General features: G+C 45.7%; 1 protein-coding gene across 2 annotated transcripts in view; it reads right to left on the bottom strand.

Moving 5' to 3' along the window:
* The window catches only part of SAMD12 (sterile alpha motif domain containing 12), a 184,106-nt gene extending 168,991 nt beyond the window's left edge, over nucleotides 1-15,115 (bottom strand). For both annotated transcript variants that reach the window (XM_068163227.1, XM_068163228.1), the window contains exon 1: nucleotides 14,975-15,115. In XM_068163227.1, coding sequence (XP_068019328.1) covers nucleotides 14,975-14,987 — 13 coding nt within the window. In that variant the 5' untranslated portion in view covers nucleotides 14,988-15,115. The remainder of the gene's footprint in view (nucleotides 1-14,974) is intronic.
* Between the last annotated feature and the right edge of the window lie 3,630 nt (nucleotides 15,116-18,745).

Genomic DNA, 18,745 nt, shown 5'->3' with positions numbered 1-18,745 from the left:
CAGAGGGTAAGAAGAGAAGAATATTTGCTTGCACATGTCTGTTATTTCCTGTTACCACACAGAAATATATACACCCATCTCTGTGGCAGGGACAGGTGGAGCTCTTGCCTCCTTCTAAATGTCAATATAAACCATCACTGCTACTTTCCAAGTTTTGTTAGAAGCACAGAAACAATTCAACCTTTGGTCAATAACAACATTCTCTTCTTAAATCAGCACCTTACATAGTTTTAGCTAGAGAAGGCCAGCCCGTAATTCTATGCAAAACTAAAGGGTTAGGGGCCTGAGAGCACCTAGAGTTACTGTCCTGTAGAACTCAGTCTAAGCACCTCTTATGAGAGAATCACAAATCACCAACTCTACCACAATACAACTGCTGTGACCTTCTTAGCTGACTCTTCTTAAATCTCTTTTAATGGTATTTGTCTGGAAAAGATTCTACCTACTGACAAAGCTTCTTGCTAAAATACCTGTCCAGACTCTTATTTCTCATTACCCTGGAATTAGCTAACACCAGCTCACCCCACCCTCTGCATTCACAACATTTTCCCACATTACTACTTTCTCAGCACCTCTTCACTCTACCAAATTAAATCCACCTCATCTTCCCACATTTTAGAAGTCCATCCAGACACCAATCTCTACCTCCAAATCAGCTGACAGTATCAGCCTAATACCACTAAGTATCAGCAGTATCATTAGATTTTGAAATGGAATTTCTTCCCATGTTGTTCCATACAAGCTCCATATTCATATAATATCCAATACAACTCTTCATTCAGTTTCAGAGCACTTATATTCTCCTTTCCCTGCTCAAAACCCCACCTAGAAGCTAATTAATTCCATGTCTCTCTTCATGCTCAACAATTGTCACTTAACTTGGACTGGAAACTTTCTGTGGTGGGAATTTGTTTTGTTTTGTTGAGGAAAGGTGGATGTCCTGTACAGCTCTGACTGCAGAGCCACAAGCACAGGAGAAACAGTGCTGATAGGTACAATAACAGATTCCCAGATTGTATTTCTGAAACAAACCATTACTTAAAACAAAGTTACATAAGTGTTCTTGTACTCAGTAACAGAAATGAATCTACAGGGGGAAAAAACATAATACTATCCAGAACTTTAAAGACTGCTGAGATTTGCTGAGTTATGACAGTCAAAAAGCCTGCAAGAAAATAGTAACTGGATCATCCATGATGGAAAAATGACCATACTGGTGCCAAAAAAACCTAGGGAAGGGATAAAATTGATGCAATACACAGTGTATTCTTTTTCCACATGCTAGAACACAAACCCAAGTGCTTTCCATGTAACACAGAGCAAGAGATTTGTTGCCCTGAAGAAGCTGACACATCTGTGCCCACACAGATCCCTCACAGCATGCATATGCAGCCCAAGAGGAGAGCTTGCAGGGCAACGTGAATGCTCCGCTCCCCTCACTGCTGCCTTCCCTACATGCCTGCCTCCTGCATGGCAAGCGGCCAAAGGCAGCTTGTCTGAGCACGCTTCAAGGTACAGGAAAGTCACCAAGAGCCATAATGAGCTACTGGCATCTGGGGGCAAGCCTTGCCTTTTACTAGAGGGTACTCTGTGGATCCTGTCTTGAGAAAAGCCTGAAGGCACTCTTCAAAACACAGCCTTGATATGTCCCAAGTTTTGCATGGGCAGATGGAAAGTCTTTGCCTATCCATCTGCAGGCTCAAGGCTACATTTGATCTGCAGATCAAATCTATGATCAATCGCTGGCTTTGTGCACTCTACTGCCTACCATGTCAAACATTTCATAACTACTTGCTTCAGTGGGAATACTGTTGGCTGCTTGAAATTTTAAGCAGATCAATTAAGACTACATTAAAGCATATTTGGCAAGTACCTGAGTTACATTCAATAACAATTGCTCTATTCTGAAAAGCAATTGAGTAAAAATAGCATCTTCTTACTCATGTGCCCTGTTCTGTGTGCATCACAATCATATGCTAGCTTTTGCTATTCAGAGACAAAAAAGCAGACATGGGAGATACCCATCCAACCCCTAACAATCCTTAGAAAACTTTAATTTGTCAAACAGTGGCAAACCTGCACTCCATTTGATGTATTCAGCTAAGAGGCAAGTCACAATCCATCTTCTACTCCCACCATTAAAATGCCACATTGTTGAAAAAGACAGAAGTTAGCCCATACTGCTGCCACATTAACAAACACAGGCTGGACACAGCAGGGACTTTATGAAAAGGATCAGGTACTTCCAGGAAAGGAGATCCTACAAGACCTATGGACAGCAGCTCTCACTAGAGCTGTTGCCTCCATCTCCACCCAATTCTTTGTCAGCAGCAAATCAAATTTTCAGCCACATCAAGTGTTGCATTCAGCACTTTTCATAGTATCAGTCAGGGTTGGAAGGGACCACAAGGATCATCTAGTTCCAACCCCCCTGCCATGGGCAGGGACACCCCACACTAGATCAGGCTTTTAGACAAACTTCTGTGATGCATCTCCATACCAAGTAGTGTGATAGTAGTAGTCAAGTAGTCAAACAACCTCCTTGGGGCTTTTTCCTTGACACCATTCATAACCCATGTAAACTGGGTTGATCAGATCAGAGCCAACCACTTTGAGAACATTTCAGGCTGAGCTGGCTGCTCACACTGACCAAAGGAGAAGGAAGGATCCATACTGCAAAGCCCTTCCCTTATTTCCAGAAGTTAGTAAATTACTTTGGATATCCCTAGAAAGCATGGGATTATTTAAAAGGTGTCTGACCTGAGCAGTTAGTACCACTGCTAAAATAGTAAAAACCAAGATGATAAACACACAGTAATGGACAACATGAATTTATCAGAAACTTCCTCTAAGACTGAAGTCCCAAAATACTTAGTTGAAGTAATATAGGTGCCTAGCACACTGCTTCTGTTGGCCTGCACCAAAACGAGCATTAAGCAAATACAACAGGCTGTGCCAAAAGCCAGGCCAGCACTGAGCTGCAGGGTGCTCTGCAAACTCCTGCTACTCATGAGCCAACCCATAGGTTTGAGTTCAAAGCTGAGACAGACATAACTGCACACTGCTATACCTTCAGGGCCCCCCAGAGAGCTGACTGCCTTTCTAGCCTCTCTTGCCATGACTTTCAGCCAGCTACTGCATTAATCACTAACAAACAATAAATTTCTTACAACATGCAAATGCTACAACAAAGAGCTTGTTCAAGAATGGGATATGCCCTCCAGCTGGGAAGCATCTTAAAGGACAAGAAATGAGACAGCTCTGCAGCAAAGCAGTGGACACTGAAGCAGGTCAAGATGGGCAGGGATGGCCAAACAAAAGGGAAAAAAGTGTAGGATGAGAATAGAGGTAGAAGGTAATAGACTCTTCAGAGGAGGGGTGGTTCGTTTAGTTTTTAGGGGTTTGCCATGTTTACCCCTTTAGAATTATCATCAGCAAGATAAAATTTAGCATAACTGCACTCATGATGCACCAATCCCTGAGCATCTCTAGCTGGGCCACTGGGTATTCATCCACAGTACCAAGCCAATTACTACTATGAACTGTTTGCTCTGTTCAGGAACAGTGGAAAAGTGGCCAAAATTAAAGCCAAAGACAAGCACAGAAACAGAAGAGAAACAAAGAAAACAAACATAATACAATCTACTACACTCCACATACCTTTCACACCCAAGCTAGGCTGTAAGAGGTAGCTAATGGTAGTGAGCATCAAAGATTTATCAAGATGAGTAACTTTCATCTGGAATCAAACTAAACACATCCTGGCTGAAGGCCACAAAAATCTAGAGTGCATAGAGAAGAGTAAAACTCCTTAGTTGTCCACAGAACAAAACACTAAGCCTAGAATAAGAAATCCTCTTCTTGTATGGGTTGAGCTTTAATACTCTCATCCCACCAGGATACATATATACTTAATTTTATTCAGCTGAGGAAATTTACTTCTGCATTTTGATAATTTTCTCACTAGAAACTAGTTATTATATGTATGGTAATCCCCACTTGCTATCTCTTAGCTCACAGATTTTAGCAAACTCTGTAAATACAAAGGACAATTTCTGTTACACCTACTCTTCAGGAGACAGACTGCGTACTACCACTATGCTAGACAGACCTTGGAGCCCCAGCAGTCAAAGTTCTGTCTTTGTAACAGCACAATGGGATTTCATGATAAAAAGCAGGCACAATGACTGGACAGGCAAATAATTTCTGAACCATTTTCTCATTGCATGATAATAAATGTTCAGCTGGTGCAAGCAGCTCTTGAATTCACACTAGCAATAGAGGTGCTCATTGAAAAATGGATCAAGTCTACCACAAATCCTGTACAGGTGCAGAGGAAGGAGAGAATACTGGCAAAGAAGGGGACTAGTGAGCAATGTGACTAGCTCAGAGCAAAATGGATCTTAACAAAGCAAGCAATAAAGGTCACAGTATCACAGTATAACTAAGGTTGGAAGAGACCTCGAGGATCATCGAGTCCAACCTATCAACACAGACCCCATGACTAGACCATGGCACCAAGTGCCACGTCCAATCTCCTCTTGAACACCTCCAGGGATGGTGACTCCACCACCTCCCTGGGCAGCCCATTCCAATGATGAATGACTCGCTCGGTGAAGAACTTTCTCCTCACCTTGAGTCCAAACCTCCCCTGGCGCAGCTTGAGACTGTGTCCCCTTGTTCTGGTGCTGGTTGCCTGGGAGAAGAGGCCAACCCCTTCCCGGCTACAACCACCTTTCAGGTAGTTGTAGAGGGCAATGACGTCTCCCCTGAGCCCTCTCTTCTCCAGGCTAAACAATCCCAGCTCCCTCAGCCTCTCCTCATAGGGCTTGTGCTCAAGGCCTCTCACCAGCCTTGTTGCCCTTCTCTGGACACGTTCAAGTGTTTCGATGTCCTTCCTAAACTGAGGGGCCCAGAACTGGACACAGGACTCAAGGTGTGGCCTAACCAATGCAGAGTACAGGGGCACTATGACCTCCCTGCTCCTGCTGGCCACACTATTCCTAATGCAGGCCAGAATGCCATTGGCCCTCCTGGCCACCTGGGCACACTGCTGGCTCATATTCAGGTGGCTGTCGATCAGCACCCCCATGTCCCTCTCTGTTTGGCAGCTCTGCAGCCATTCCAACTCCAGCCTGTAGCTCTGCATGGGATTGCCGTAGCCAAAGTGCAGCACTCGGCACTTGGGCTTGTTGAATGCCATCCCATTGGACTCTGCCCATCTGTCCAGTCGGTCGAGGTCCCTCTGCAGAGCCTTTCTACCCTCTAACTGACTAACATCTGCCCCCAACTTGGTGTCATCTGCAAACTTGCTGATGACTGACTCGACCCCCTCATCCAGATCATCGATGAAGATGCTGAAGAGGACAGGGCCCAGTACTGATCCCTGGGGTCACCACTAGTGACTGGCCTCCAGCTGGATGTGGCACCGTTCACCACCACTCTCTGGGCCCGGCCCTCCAGCCAGTTCCTAACCCAGCACAGAGTGTAGTGGTCCAATCCACGAGCTGACAGCTTAGCCAGCAGTTTGCTGTGGGGGACGGTGTCAAAGGCCTTGCTGAAGTCCAGATAGACCACATCCACAGGCCTCCCCATGTCCACCAGACAGGACTGGTCTGTAAGTAAGATGCTGCAGGAAGAGGTTATAACAAGATGCATCACATGCATAGAGGAACATAATTTGAGGATTACAGTAAAAAAGGTAACTGGTGATTTGCTTTGCAAACTAATTTAATTTTCTGCTAATAAGGAGGCTTGAGCAAGCATCTACAGAGCTGAAAGATGAAGCACCTCCAAGTCAGTGAGTTGCATAGAGTTGCAAAGAGGGTGCTACAGGAGATAAGTGGAGGGGGTGGGGGGGAATAAATTAAAAACAATAAATCAATGGTGACCAGAGGAAGAGACCTCAAACAATGCTCTCGCTGAAGCAAAAGTATCCACCGTGCATTGCAACTGTCAGTTGTCAGCTGACTTAGGCAAACTCCAGGTCAGGTAGCCTTGTTGCCTCTGAGAATTTCACAGTGCATAGGGAGAGGAAGTAGATAGAAAAGATAAAGAACACATCTGGATAAGAAACAAGTCTTCATTGGTTCCACTGTTCCTGGAAGAAACTCGTCTTGCAAGTGCTGCTTAGATGAGCTAGTCACACTCTGCCACAGGTTATATTTCTAAGAATGCCTGATCTCAAGTCCTCACAGCACTGCTCCTCAATTCTACCATCAGCCAGCACTACCTCAGAAACCTCTTCTAAACGCTACCGAGCCTATCTGGCATAGAAAGAACCGCTCAGACATGCAGGTTGTCTTTATTACAGCATCAGAGGTGCGCTGTCACAGATTCGCATCGCAGCCCTCTGCCTTTGCCCTACTCATGAAAGCTGGTGTCTGCTGAACACGTGGCACAAATGGCTGCAATTCAGCTGTGGATCCAGGCTTTACTTTCTGTCCCTGAATGATGCACAGTCACTGAAATGTAAAGGAAAATGATATTTATTCACTCTCACTAGCATAATGAGTTCTGTTTTCAGTCCCAGCCTTCTCTCAACAGCTTAAGAGCTACCTCCTTTTTCTATTGTTCAAGGCTACCCCTTTCCTTGTACATTTAACTGAAGAGCCTGGAAATGCCTTCTTTCATTCCCCCAGTAAAATTCTTCACCTCCTACTGCTTACTCATACCACTGTATCCTACCCACTCTGGCACCCCAAGTAAGTTGTATAGTGACAAACTATTAGCCAAGAGCATGCAATTATTTTGCTAGAGGAAAATCCAGGAGAAAGCTTCTATTTACACACATTACAATTCTTTCTTTATGTTTCTGAAACAGCATTATTAAAAGTCTCTTTCTTGCTCTTACTAGGTTATTTGCACAGAAGAGAATCAACACTGAGCCTGAACTAAAATCCCCTTGGGGAGGGGGGAAGAACAAGAACAAAAGAACCAAAAAAACACCCACAACCAAAACAAAAAACCCACACCCACCCCACAAAAACAGGGCAAAGGAGAACAAATGAGTGGGGAAATGGAGAGAAGTAATGACCTGAATGTTTGGCTGAAGAGCATGAGGCAGCAAGGTTTCACCTCATGTAGAGACTAATAGAACTGCACTAAATACAGGCCACTGTCCACATCAAATTCTTCCTCATGCCCTTTTCCTGTTCAGTCACATATTCCCTGCATGCATATGAGATCTTGTAATTGAATGCTGAGTTCACTTCAGCCCAAGATCAGTCTCCCTGCCCACATGCTTGCTTCCTCCAGGAGTAGCATGTATTAGGGTGAATTCTTGCTGATCCAAATAATGAACCTGCTCTTTAATGCCAAGTTTAGCTCATGCTGCACAGAGAGGGCACAGTTATTGATGGCAGCTCCCTCATCATTCTCTTTGTAATCCTGCCACAGAATGATTTTGGCAAGAAAAAGAGAACCCTATACAAAGATGAGGGCAAGTACAACCTACCCAAAGTAGAAGTACTAATGGTGAGATCTCTAGATCTAATCTGCTACAGGCTCTCCTGAAGGTCTCTCGGACCAGAAGACTTCATGTAAGAAAGTCAGTACAGCAGTTTCCAACCTTACCTGCTGTGAGGAACTGGTATTTTCCAGGAGCATACTTCTACAGCTGCAGCCTAATGTGGGGCCACTCCTTCCCCACAATCCTACTGACCTGGCATAGCAGACAGCTTCTCTTACAAGAGCTGATAGTGTTCGGTACACTTAAAAAAGATTGCTATGTATCCTCTACACGACAGCCCTGTCTGGTAATGTCTTTATAGCTCAGTGCACAATTTCTTGTTCCTTCTCTATGTTTCTGGGTCATCCTGGCCAAATTCTCCCCTCAGTTCCTTGGCCTAAATCAAGCTCTTGTGGTGCATGGATGCACACAAGATGAGCGAGACTTTGTTACAAGAGTCATCAAGCTGGGCCAGACCAAAAGCCCAGCCCTTTATGCCGCTGCCTAAGGAAATGGTGTGAAAGCAAAACATCCTTCCTTGGCAGGTAAGGAATGACACAAGGTTGAAAGCTGCACTTGGGAAACTGTTGTTATATGGAACACTTTTTTTTTTAAACATTTTAAGTACAGTTTCACTGTTCTGCACTCTTTCCTTTTTCTCCAAACCATTCAGTAATATCTAAGAATTTTCTCCATGGTCATCTCTTTTTCAAGCTAAAGAATCAGAATCTTTGTAGCCTGCCTCAGAGAGAACACCATGTTTCTGATCAACCAGCTGCTTTCTCTGTGTACTTTCCAGACCTGTCCCTTCTTTGGGGTGTGGCAAGCACAACTTCAGGGATCATCCAAAATACAAGAGCAACAGAACAGGAACTGATACAGAAATGAAGTGCTCTCAGCTCTTCCTCATACTTTCTGAAATCCTATTTGCTGTTTTGACCACCACCAACCAGACAGTTTCAGAAGATGCCAATATTACCCAGTTTTCTAGGCTTTTCTCCACCTTTGTCTTTGGTGTCATCCAGAACTACTCCCTCTACATTCTCTGCATGCTTTGAGCAAATAATTGAGGGCTGAGTTGTTCAACTGTTGATCTGCAAGGGTAGATACCTGTATGCATCCAAAGGTGATGGCTTTCGTAATAAATAACCTGCAATAGGATTGCTCAGTTCCAAACTCTTGAGTATCTCTTGGCACAGAAAGAGGAATCTCTGCCTTAGAGACCATCCAGTTTGAACAAAAAGAGAGACACTGAAGAGATGGGACCCGGCACAAGACAGTAAAGCTGTCTCAGGACAGCAGAAGTTGGCCCCAGAACCAGACAGTATCCCTAACAAATGCAGAAACTCAATACTCAAGGCAGTAAGCAGTAGACCTACAGTAGTTCTACTACCTCTGCCAACTAACTGAGTCCAATGGGCAAAGCAAAAACTCTGCTGCTGTCCAGATACCTTGGTCTGCACTCACTAGCGAGGCTGCACAGGTGATGTTTTGGACAGAAACCTCTCCAGAGTTACCAGCTGAATAACCTGCACCTACCTGCAATTTTGACACCCCCTGGCTACTATGCTTACTCTGAGCTGCTCACTGCTGCTCTCCTGCCACAACACTCATGACACAGCAGTACTGGGATGCACAAGAGATTGACTCTATGCAGGTTCCTCTGCTCTCATAAGCTGAGCTATAAATGAGGTGAACAAAGCCACACAACAGCCTTGGATGTTACCTGTGCTTGGACATCTCAGGGGGGAAGAAAAAAAACAAAACAAACTAACTAACCAAAACCCAAAACAATAAACAACAACAACAAAAACAAACTCTCAAAAAGAATTCTATTTGTACTTTCCACTTCAGTAGATCTTACAACAGCACAACAGACTTTGTCAGCATTTTCCAGTAGTACCAGGAAATGCATCTAACGTCTAACTCTTGTCACTTGCCTTCTGAGCAGAGAAAGAACATGAACTTTCACAGTCCTTACCTCACCATCACCTGACAAGTTTTATTCTTATGGTGGGATTCAATTGCATTGAAATAGCCAGTTTTGATTAATCAATGTCCTCCTTGAGCTTCTGAGTCCTCCAAGTATTTTAAAGGGTATGTCCAAACACTTACAGAACTGTATCTAAATTGTCTGACCCAAAAGCACTTCTGATTTTCCAGGTACACAACCAAGATTCCTCCAAGGGAAATGCAGCAACACACCAAGTCCATATTGTATCTTGTTTCCTGCTTAACATGAGTTAATTCTAAAAGCAGAAAAGGGAAAATGACCACATAACCTGCAATCATATCCACTCCCCACTCAGTTTGAAGACACCCAAAAGGGACTTCAGTACAGTGACATTATTTGGTAACCACAGCTTCATCTTGGGATCTCAAATTCCCACAGTGGATACATCTCCTGCATTTCATCTCAGGCTTCCTGTACAATGCCTGGAGAACCTTCAGAGTAAGAACCTGCAGTCTGGAACAGCCTCCTTCTTGTTAAGGAAAGACATAATGAACTGACTTTTTCAAATGTAGCAACCTAGACAGGAAAGCTCTCAGCAGTGGTTCAGAACAGAGGATCACACACTGCCACCGAGACGTAGGCACACTGTAGAGGGGAGATGGAAGTAGGGGGGTGGTGGTGTCAAGAAAGGAAGCCCCTTCTTCTGAAGTTGTGCCTTTGCTGGGCAAAAAAGAAGGCTATAGATTTAACATCCCGAACAGAAGGCTGCCACGTGAACATGAAAGGGAGAAGGTCTATGATCCTGTCTGGAATCCCAAGATCACTGGTACATTTTTGAAGGAAATGGTCACTAAACATACAGAACTGCTACCATGACCAAAGACCAGAGTTCAGCTCTTACTATTCTCTGTCCTACCTGCACCACCACCACTGGTCTTTTCCATCCCTTCTGCTATGACCCAATGTGACAGTTTAAGCTGGAGAGTGAGGTGTGTAACTCACTCCTGCTGCCAAATGGCAGCTCTTTCTGAGCCACATGTCTGAGTGCCTCAGGCAAAGGAGTGGCTGGAAACTACTGAAGAAAACAAGAGCATTGATGGATGCACATGTTTCCTTCAAGTGACAGGGTTTGTTACTTCTTTGCTCCACATGCAATTAAGTGTGCTGAAAATCCACCTATTAGATCACATTCCCTGGAAACTTAGCTGTGGAGACATCTAGTCTGAGCCTGGAGTGGATGCAGGAACAAGATAAAGTTGAGTAACTGAAAACCAGTCCAAAGAGTTGTACTTCGGGGCACACCCTAGAACAGCATCATAGGCACCTACGTTGAAACCTGTTCCAAAGTTGTCCTTCAGATGGTCCTGAACTCACTTTAGCTTTGCTGACAGAGTTGGCATAGCAAATCTGTGAGTTTGCTGTATCTCAAGTCTCCAAGGAAATACATTGTAGCATTCAATAACCCTTGGAGTTGGCTTGGCACTGAAGGCTTTCCAACGGGGTACATCACATTGCTGAAATTCAGAGGATGACTTTGATAAAATTTGGTCAGAAGCTGCAAATAGCTTCAGTCTTGTGGCAGCTAACCTTGATGCCACACCCCAGAATGCTCTAACCTGCTCCAAGTCTCTATCCCCTTGAGGACTAACAAGGGCTAAGACCAGGGTCATTGTCAATCTATGTCAGAAAGGTTCCATTTCTTAGGGAAAATATTCTCCCATAAGTAGCTTCAGGGTCTCAGTGGCAGGAACCACAGGACAGTAGAAGTTGATACAAATTTTAAGGAAGAGACCAGCAACAGAAGTATCCATGCATTTTCCAAAGCCTACACAAAGCAGGAAAGATGTTAGACCAAACTTCATTAAACACTCATTATGAAAGAACTCCATGATATAATTATCACTTCTTTGCTCAGGAATCACAAAGACACCATAGGTCAGAGCTGCAGGGGATCTGACAGAACTGTGTGGGACTACCTGCATGCATACATTATCTGGTGGGTGCTGTCAGCCTCTCACTTTCCTCTGCAACAAACACTGGGGGAAGGGGAAGGAGAAATCACCATTTCTCTCTTCCCCTTTACCTCTGCTGCACAAGAGCAAAATGAAAAAAAGGGATCTTGAGAAGACTGTTGCAGAGATCAAAAGCCTTTTTCTACTGGCTCTGACCTAGTTCTTTCATTCTTACTAGAGAAAATAACATATAAAAAAACCAAACAGCAAACCCACTTAAAGGAACATTGTCAAAACTGTGAGGTCTAAAAATAGACTCACCTTGGCAGTGTTCCCATCTAGACAGGCTCGTATCAAGGAGTGCAAATTCACTTCCCCCACACACACACCAATCCTTTCATCTATCAGGGAGCTCTGGTACTACACCACCCAAAGTCCATAAAATCTCCTTTGGGACACTCAGGTATGTATTACATGCAGCTAGCAAGGAACTTTAGTATCTTTCAAATGCCTGTTTCATATTTGCAAATCCATCCCTGTCAGCTATCCCAGTAAAAGAAAAAAAAACAACTGGGACATTTTCTTGAAGTAAGCCAGTGGACGTTTGTTGGCAGAACTCTAGCACTCCATCCTAAGACAGTATTAGAATAATCCAATTGGAGGAAGGTTTCAACAGTTTTTCACCAAAAAAAAAAGTCTCAAAGATTCTCCACAAACTAAAAGTTACAAAAAATTTTTACTTTAGCCACACAGAGCACTTTCCAAAAGAGAAACAAGTGGTGGCTGAGGCAGGCAAATGGGCGGTTTCCACAGAACAATAGCTGTGGCAGAGCTGGTAGGGCAGCGGATGTTGGCTCTAGCCAGGAACTCCCATGCTCTAGGATCTGTGGTTCCATTGTGCTCCAGGGATCTCTCCACTCCCTGACAGTTGCACCCCAGAGCCAGCCACTTGTGAGTTCACACAAGAAACCAGTTGGACCAACTGTTCAGAAGCCTTGCTATGCTCTATAAGAAGGTCTGAACACCCAGGAACCTATCCTAGCTGAACTCCAGCTACCCCAGAGACCAAACAGATAGACAGTTTCATCTTAAGGGAGGTTTTCAGAGCCTTCCTTATTTCAAAGCTTCTAGAACTGATGTACAGCAGGTTATGCTTTCAAGATCCCAAGCAGCAAACCAGCAAACTGGCTTTCCAGTGAAAACAAATAAATCAATGAATAACTAGGACAAAAAGAGAAAAAGAAGAAAAAAGGCAGCCTCTGTTACATGAATCCAAGACATTTTGAGTTCAGCAAATTGGCATTTTTCTACAAAACTATCAATTTAGAATACTCAATAGCAACTTTACTTCTGACTAGAGTAGGATTCACTAGAGTGGTGATTAGAGCTTCCCAAACAGAAGCTGTTACGTCACATTACCTGCCAAAGTCACAGGTCATGAACAGCACACAGCTCACACCCAGGGCTCCAATACAGCAGCAAATGCATTAAGATAAAAGAATGCTTTTAAGCATTGCCACACAAAGAAACGTAGTTCCCAAAGAAAATGATGGATAAGCTGATAAAAGGCCTTAAATGGCCACGCACTACAGTCATACAAAGCAGACACAGCCACATGACTGCTCATGCTGAAGCAGTAGTAGCTATCTAGCTGTGCTAGTGTGAGAGTAACAGAATTATGCAAAGGCAAGAAAGTTGAGGAAGAAAAATCCAAAATGGAAGGAAAGCAGAACATAAAGACAAGAAAACCTACTCTGAGAGACCATAGCAGAGATGCATCCTAGTGGAATGAAACGGGAAGAAGGAGTTAAAGAAAAAAATTCCCATCTCAGGAGAAGGGAAAGGCACTGCTTCCCAAAGCTTTAGCAGAGCTTTCCTTCATTAATATTTACAAAGCTTTTAGAGATTCTCAGATGGAAGGCACTGCAGCTATGACAGGAATTATTACAGACCTGAAAAGATCTAGCAAATAAACTGAAAAGGACTTCAAGTGAATAAAGGAGGCTGACATGAGAGAGCACGTTGAAACAGGGGTTGCTGCTGGCATGTGAACCATCTGGTGCATGGCAGTCCGTTTCACTGACTGACTTGCCCACTACTGGGCCCGCATGCCTAGTTCACATTGCTAAGTTTTTGCCACTGAGGAAGCAATGGTTTTATTCAGGGCCACTACCTTCCCTCTTTATATCATTAGTCTTCAACACTGCCATTCAGTAAAGCAGCCTCTGCCTAAGAAATCTGTGACTCATGGAGAGGCTTACAGCTTGGAGTAGAGTTTAGATGTACACAGACAGCTTTTGAGACATAGTGGGTTTGTTTACCCTTGTTTGAGTTTGCCTAGGAAGCTAGTTTTCAGGGATGTTAAGCTGCCCTTTCTTCAGTAAGGCCAAGATTTTACTCGACTATCATTTGCACTGCTCACTTAGGTACTCTAAAAATGACAGCTTCAGCGTGATTTTCTGCAACAAAGCAAGTGGCTGTTGTCAGAACTGTAGATTTCAGCATACCTGAGAAACAAAGCTCAAGACAGTCTCAAGATGAGCACCTCAAAAAACGCAACATACCCCAAATTAAGCATAGGAGAGGGGTCAGAGGCTTTTCAAATCCTGGACTTCTGAAACTTTCCCAAGAAAGCAAGATCAGAGGCAAATCCCAGGATTCCCAATGCCTCGCTCTAAAGTGCTAAAAAAAAATAAGTGAATTTTGGAAGCCAAGAGCAGGAATGGGGATTTGCCTTTTCTCATAAACCGAGTCGCATCTCCTCCAACTTCCCGAAAGCCCCATGAAAACGGAACACACGGCCAACAGCTGACTGCCGCAGGAGCCCAGCACCTATTGGAAGACCTCTAGAATGCGCCCACCTTTCCAGCTCCTGGCAGACTCCACCTCAATTACCAGGTACTTCCCCAGGAGCTGGACACTTCAGGCACACTTCACAGCTCCCGGCCCCTCAGCCCTTGGGCTTCTACACAGGCAAGAGAGGGGCCGAACACACCCCGGCGCTCACACTCTGCGCCCATGCGGGACGACAGCCGGGGGCTGCTTGAGCTTCGTGGGCATCACAGGCTCAGGGCACTTCAGGGATCAGGGCAGCACCGAGATGTGGTGGCGCCTCGGCTGCTGCGGAGACCTGCGGCGGGGCGCAGCAGACGCGCGGCGGGCTGCGCGAGGCCGCCGGGGCCACTCCGGAGGGAGGCGGCGCAGGTCTGCGCCCCTGCCGGGAGAGGCGGCACCTCCGGGCCCGCCGGGAAGTTGCCGGACTAAAGCCTCCGGCTGCCGCAGGCTGCGCGGGCAGTCCCCACTGCCCTCCCCCGCAGGCCCCCACGGGCTGGCGACCCTCCCGCGGGCCGCCGCGGGCCCACGCCACGCCACCTGGCCCGGGGTCAGGCGCGGCGCCGAGGGGGGCCGGGTACCCCGCGGGCGGGGCCGGGGCAGCGGGCGAGATGAGAGGCCCCCTCCCCTGCCGCCGCCTCGGGCCCCGCCGGTGGGCGCAGCCCCCTCGCCCACCCCCACTTCCCGCCGAATCGGGCCGGCCTCGCCGCGACGCAGGTGAGTGCCCGGGGGAGGAGACAGGGGAGGGACCCCGGGGGCGGCGGGCAGGGGACGGGGAGCCCTTACCTTCCACCGCCATCCTCCCGGCCTTGCATAGTGCGCCGGCCGCCGACACGGCCCCGGCGGCGCTGCCCCGGCCGCCCCCCCGCCCGCGCGCGGGCTCGGCTCATCTGCAGCCGCGGCGATCAACCTGCAGCGCTCCCGCGGAGAAGCGGGCGGGGCCGCGCGCCCGCCCCGCGGCTCCCTGGGAAATGTAGTCCAGGCCCGCCTCGGGGGGCTGCGGCGCGCCCGGCCGCGCACCCGCGTCCCCTGCCGCCAGAGGAGGCTCCGCAGCGGTGGTGACAGCGTCCGTATTTACCTGCCGAGCGCGGAGAGCAGCGCGGGGACGGGCTGCTGCCGGTGGCGTCGTCTGCGCTGGTGGGGGGCTGGAGTGATGGTGACCACCACGAGGTGTGGGAAGAAGGGGCTGTGCAGGGACCCTGCCAACTGAAGACGTCACTTCACAGGTGCGCTGGGGTACTTATGTCGTGATATTTAGGTCACCGCGACTTCCAGCCTAACAGCTCCAGGCGGTTGAGGTGTCATCCCATTCCATCCCAGTCCCATCCTGCTGCCCTCCCTGATGCAGGCAGAAGGGAGGAGAGAGGCACACAGTCAGCATTGGGAACCTCCTGTCAGCACCTCAGCCTGGAGTGAGACCCTCAGCCTCTCTCTATTCACTATCTTTATCCTGCCCAATTCTGACAGGTCATCCAACACATTTGGGTGATGAAGGAGCCTTTACTTCAGGTATTCACAAATCTTACGCCAAACAACCTGGCACCCTTGAGATCTGTCCAGAAATGTTGCCTGTCTGAAAAACAGCTGTGGTTTTGTAACCTTTTCAGTTTCATTTTGAGAGATCAAAAAGGTTTTGAAGATTTTTCTCCTTCAGGAATACCCATCTTTTTGTTTTAACAGATGTTAGCCTTCGCCCACCAAAGTTACATCATTACTAAAATCAAGAGGACAACAGCAGAGGGACTGAGTATGCAAGAGCAAATACAGATAGGGTGTGAAAACAGTTTCATATGTTCTTTTTTGATTGCTAGCCGTTCATAGCTGTTATTCCTGAGGGGTTATTTTTGCACAATAGCCCTCCAGGAGTTCAAATTAGAGTGCAGGATCATACAGTGTGCAAATGAATAAGGTCTTCGTAAACCCCAGGAATTTTGACATTCTTGAAATATCCGAGTAAAATAAAACTGTGCTTCCATTATTTATGTTAGGAAGGAAAAATCAGAGCCTATACAGAATTCCCTTAAGGCCCAACTCTTTCCTGAAGCCTTCTATTACCACTTTTGTCCCAAAGACCTCGCTTGTTCTTTGGTCTCATACACATTTGAACTATTAGCAACTTGTGTTGTATATGAGTTAATGAACAGGCTTCCAGGGGCGGCAGCCTTGCCTGCTATGTGGTCTGCAACGTGGTAGGCATGGTGCATTATAATAAAGAATGATTGGGAGGATATATTGGTGCTCTCAAGTGCCATTCAATCACACACCTGATCCCATCCACTGAGAGAAATGGGCTGATACTTACTTTCTGTCCAGAAAATAGGATGTTCCTAAATGTCACAGTTTTCAAACCTATGCAGTACACACATACCACCTTCAGCAGTTTCTTCTCAACATCACTCTCTAGGTTTTTGTGACTTTAATGACATTTTGCATATAAAATTAAGCATTCAATTAATCATTATTTATTGAATTGTGACACTATTTGGAGGCATGTTAGAATAATTTCCTGGTTAATGCATATATGAAGCAGTACTTTCTGAGTTGAAAGCCATAGAGTGAATAAACTAAGGTCCAGAGTTCAAGTGGCATGGACATGAAGAGCTAGAACTCATCCCTGTTAGTATACAGAATTTCTGACTAGTAACTGCAGTTCACTGTGGGCCCTGAGGACATCCCCAGTGAGTACAGTTTTACTAAGCCCTTTAAACAGCCCTGCAGATTTTAATTACGACTTTTTGTCTGCTGAAGGACAGCAAATTATGGCTGTGAGCAGATAGCAAATTGGGCATGGCGTGTTAGAAGGTGTAGTGTTCAATACCTAGTGGTACATGGTAGCTAGTAAAACCTAGTATCTACCAGTCCCTAAGAACAGCAGAAATTTCTCAAATTCTGGCCAAGACAAGGCAAATTGTAATTTCATGTGTGTCACTCAGAGAAAAGAGGCTGTACATTGATACAATTAATCTATGGGAAACCACAATCTTGTCTTGAGCAGGGCTTTCAAAACCAGCAGCAAAAGCAAGCTAACTTTCTAAAAACACCCTGCTAAATTACAGAGTAGAAGACTACCAGCTTTCTCAGCTGAGGAGGAGCTGTCTCATCGTGCTTCCTTGCTTCTCTTTTTCCCTTGCCTCTCTTCAGACAGGTTTCTTCTAAACTTTCTCTAAGAAGTGTAGCAGTCTCCCGTTACCCAGACTCGATTTTTCAGAGCCAATTTGCTGTGTGCTTTGCCCTAGGTCACCAGATGAAAGTCACCAGATGAAATAAGCAATACTGACCACAGGCTCCTTAGCCATTTGAATTATTTCTAGGTAGGACTTCTGCCAGCTAACATTAAATGAAAGTACATCCATCAATGGCATTGCTCTACTAGAAGAGTTCTGAAGTCTAAACAAGCAGTTAGCCTTGTATACTTCACTACACAATCATCCATCACAATTTTCCCCTTTTCATTCACCTTGCAGAAATTCAACAAGCTTTAAGCATCCCTTTGTGCTCTTCAGTCCTTGCTATAAAACACAGTGAAATTCTCACTCATCTTCAGGTGGTGATCTTGTTAGCAAGGAGAATCTCCCATGTTGTTGTCACCCAGGATTTTAAAACATGAGTCAATATTTTGGGTGCTCAAACACATGCACAGAGCCATCTTGCATGAACAGTAGAAGAAACATCTGAAAATTACTGACCTCAGGTCAGGCACCAAGTGTCTCTGGCATTGAACAGGATCATATCCATGACGGAACGTTTTAGACTGTGATTCACCTAGCTCAGGGGGCTTAAACTGTGACAAAATTAAAACCATTCAAAGTTTGTCATCAAACTCAGGTGTGACAGAAATAACCTTATCACAAGACCATCCCACCTGCCTACCAGCTCAGTATCTGGACTCTTACGTTGCCTTGCATATTTCTGGGACAGAGTACCTGGATGAGCTCTTTTCAGAGGTAACTTTTGATTAGTGTGTTTAGACTGGAGGAAGGTGTGGGAGGAGCATGCATAGGACCCTAAAGATTTGATATTGATGGGGAAGGAAGTGGGGTTTTCCACTTCAGTTCCTCTGCCAGTACTGAGAAGAAGAAGAGGGAAGGGCTGTACATGCTCAGGTACATGCTCAGGTGCATGCTCAGGTACACTCAGCATACGCTCTAGGCTGCGAGCTGCACTCATTTGATAATGAATAGTAAAAAGTTTCAGCAGGAATTTTATGTACAGTGTAGAAGGTAGCTGGAAATTCAGGTGTGGAAATGGTAAGTAGAGATTTCCCATCCAATTTTGCTCCCTTTGTCAGAACCCACCACATGGCTGGAAAAATAGCCTGAGGGATACTACAGCACAAGCAGAAACTGCTTCCTGCTCCTGGGGCCTCTGAAATATTCCACGTCCTGAAACAAAATTGTGAAACATGGGAGTAGAAATCCTAGAAAAGAAATTTATAAGCATGAGATGATTTTTAAAAAAGGACAATTGCTATTTAAGTTCAGATGCTGTCTCAGAAACATTTTGCATGAGTCTGTTTCTCAGCGTTTTATTGCAAGGATAAAGTCAAGCATTTGACTT

Source organism: Melanerpes formicivorus, unplaced genomic scaffold (genome assembly GCF_026170545.1).
Source record: "Melanerpes formicivorus ecotype bairdi unplaced genomic scaffold, bMelFor1.0.p_v2 SCAF_71, whole genome shotgun sequence".
NCBI lineage: Eukaryota > Metazoa > Chordata > Aves > Piciformes > Picidae > Melanerpes > Melanerpes formicivorus.
Note: the sequence above shows the minus strand (reverse complement) of the source record. Positions and strands in the feature narration are given on the sequence as shown.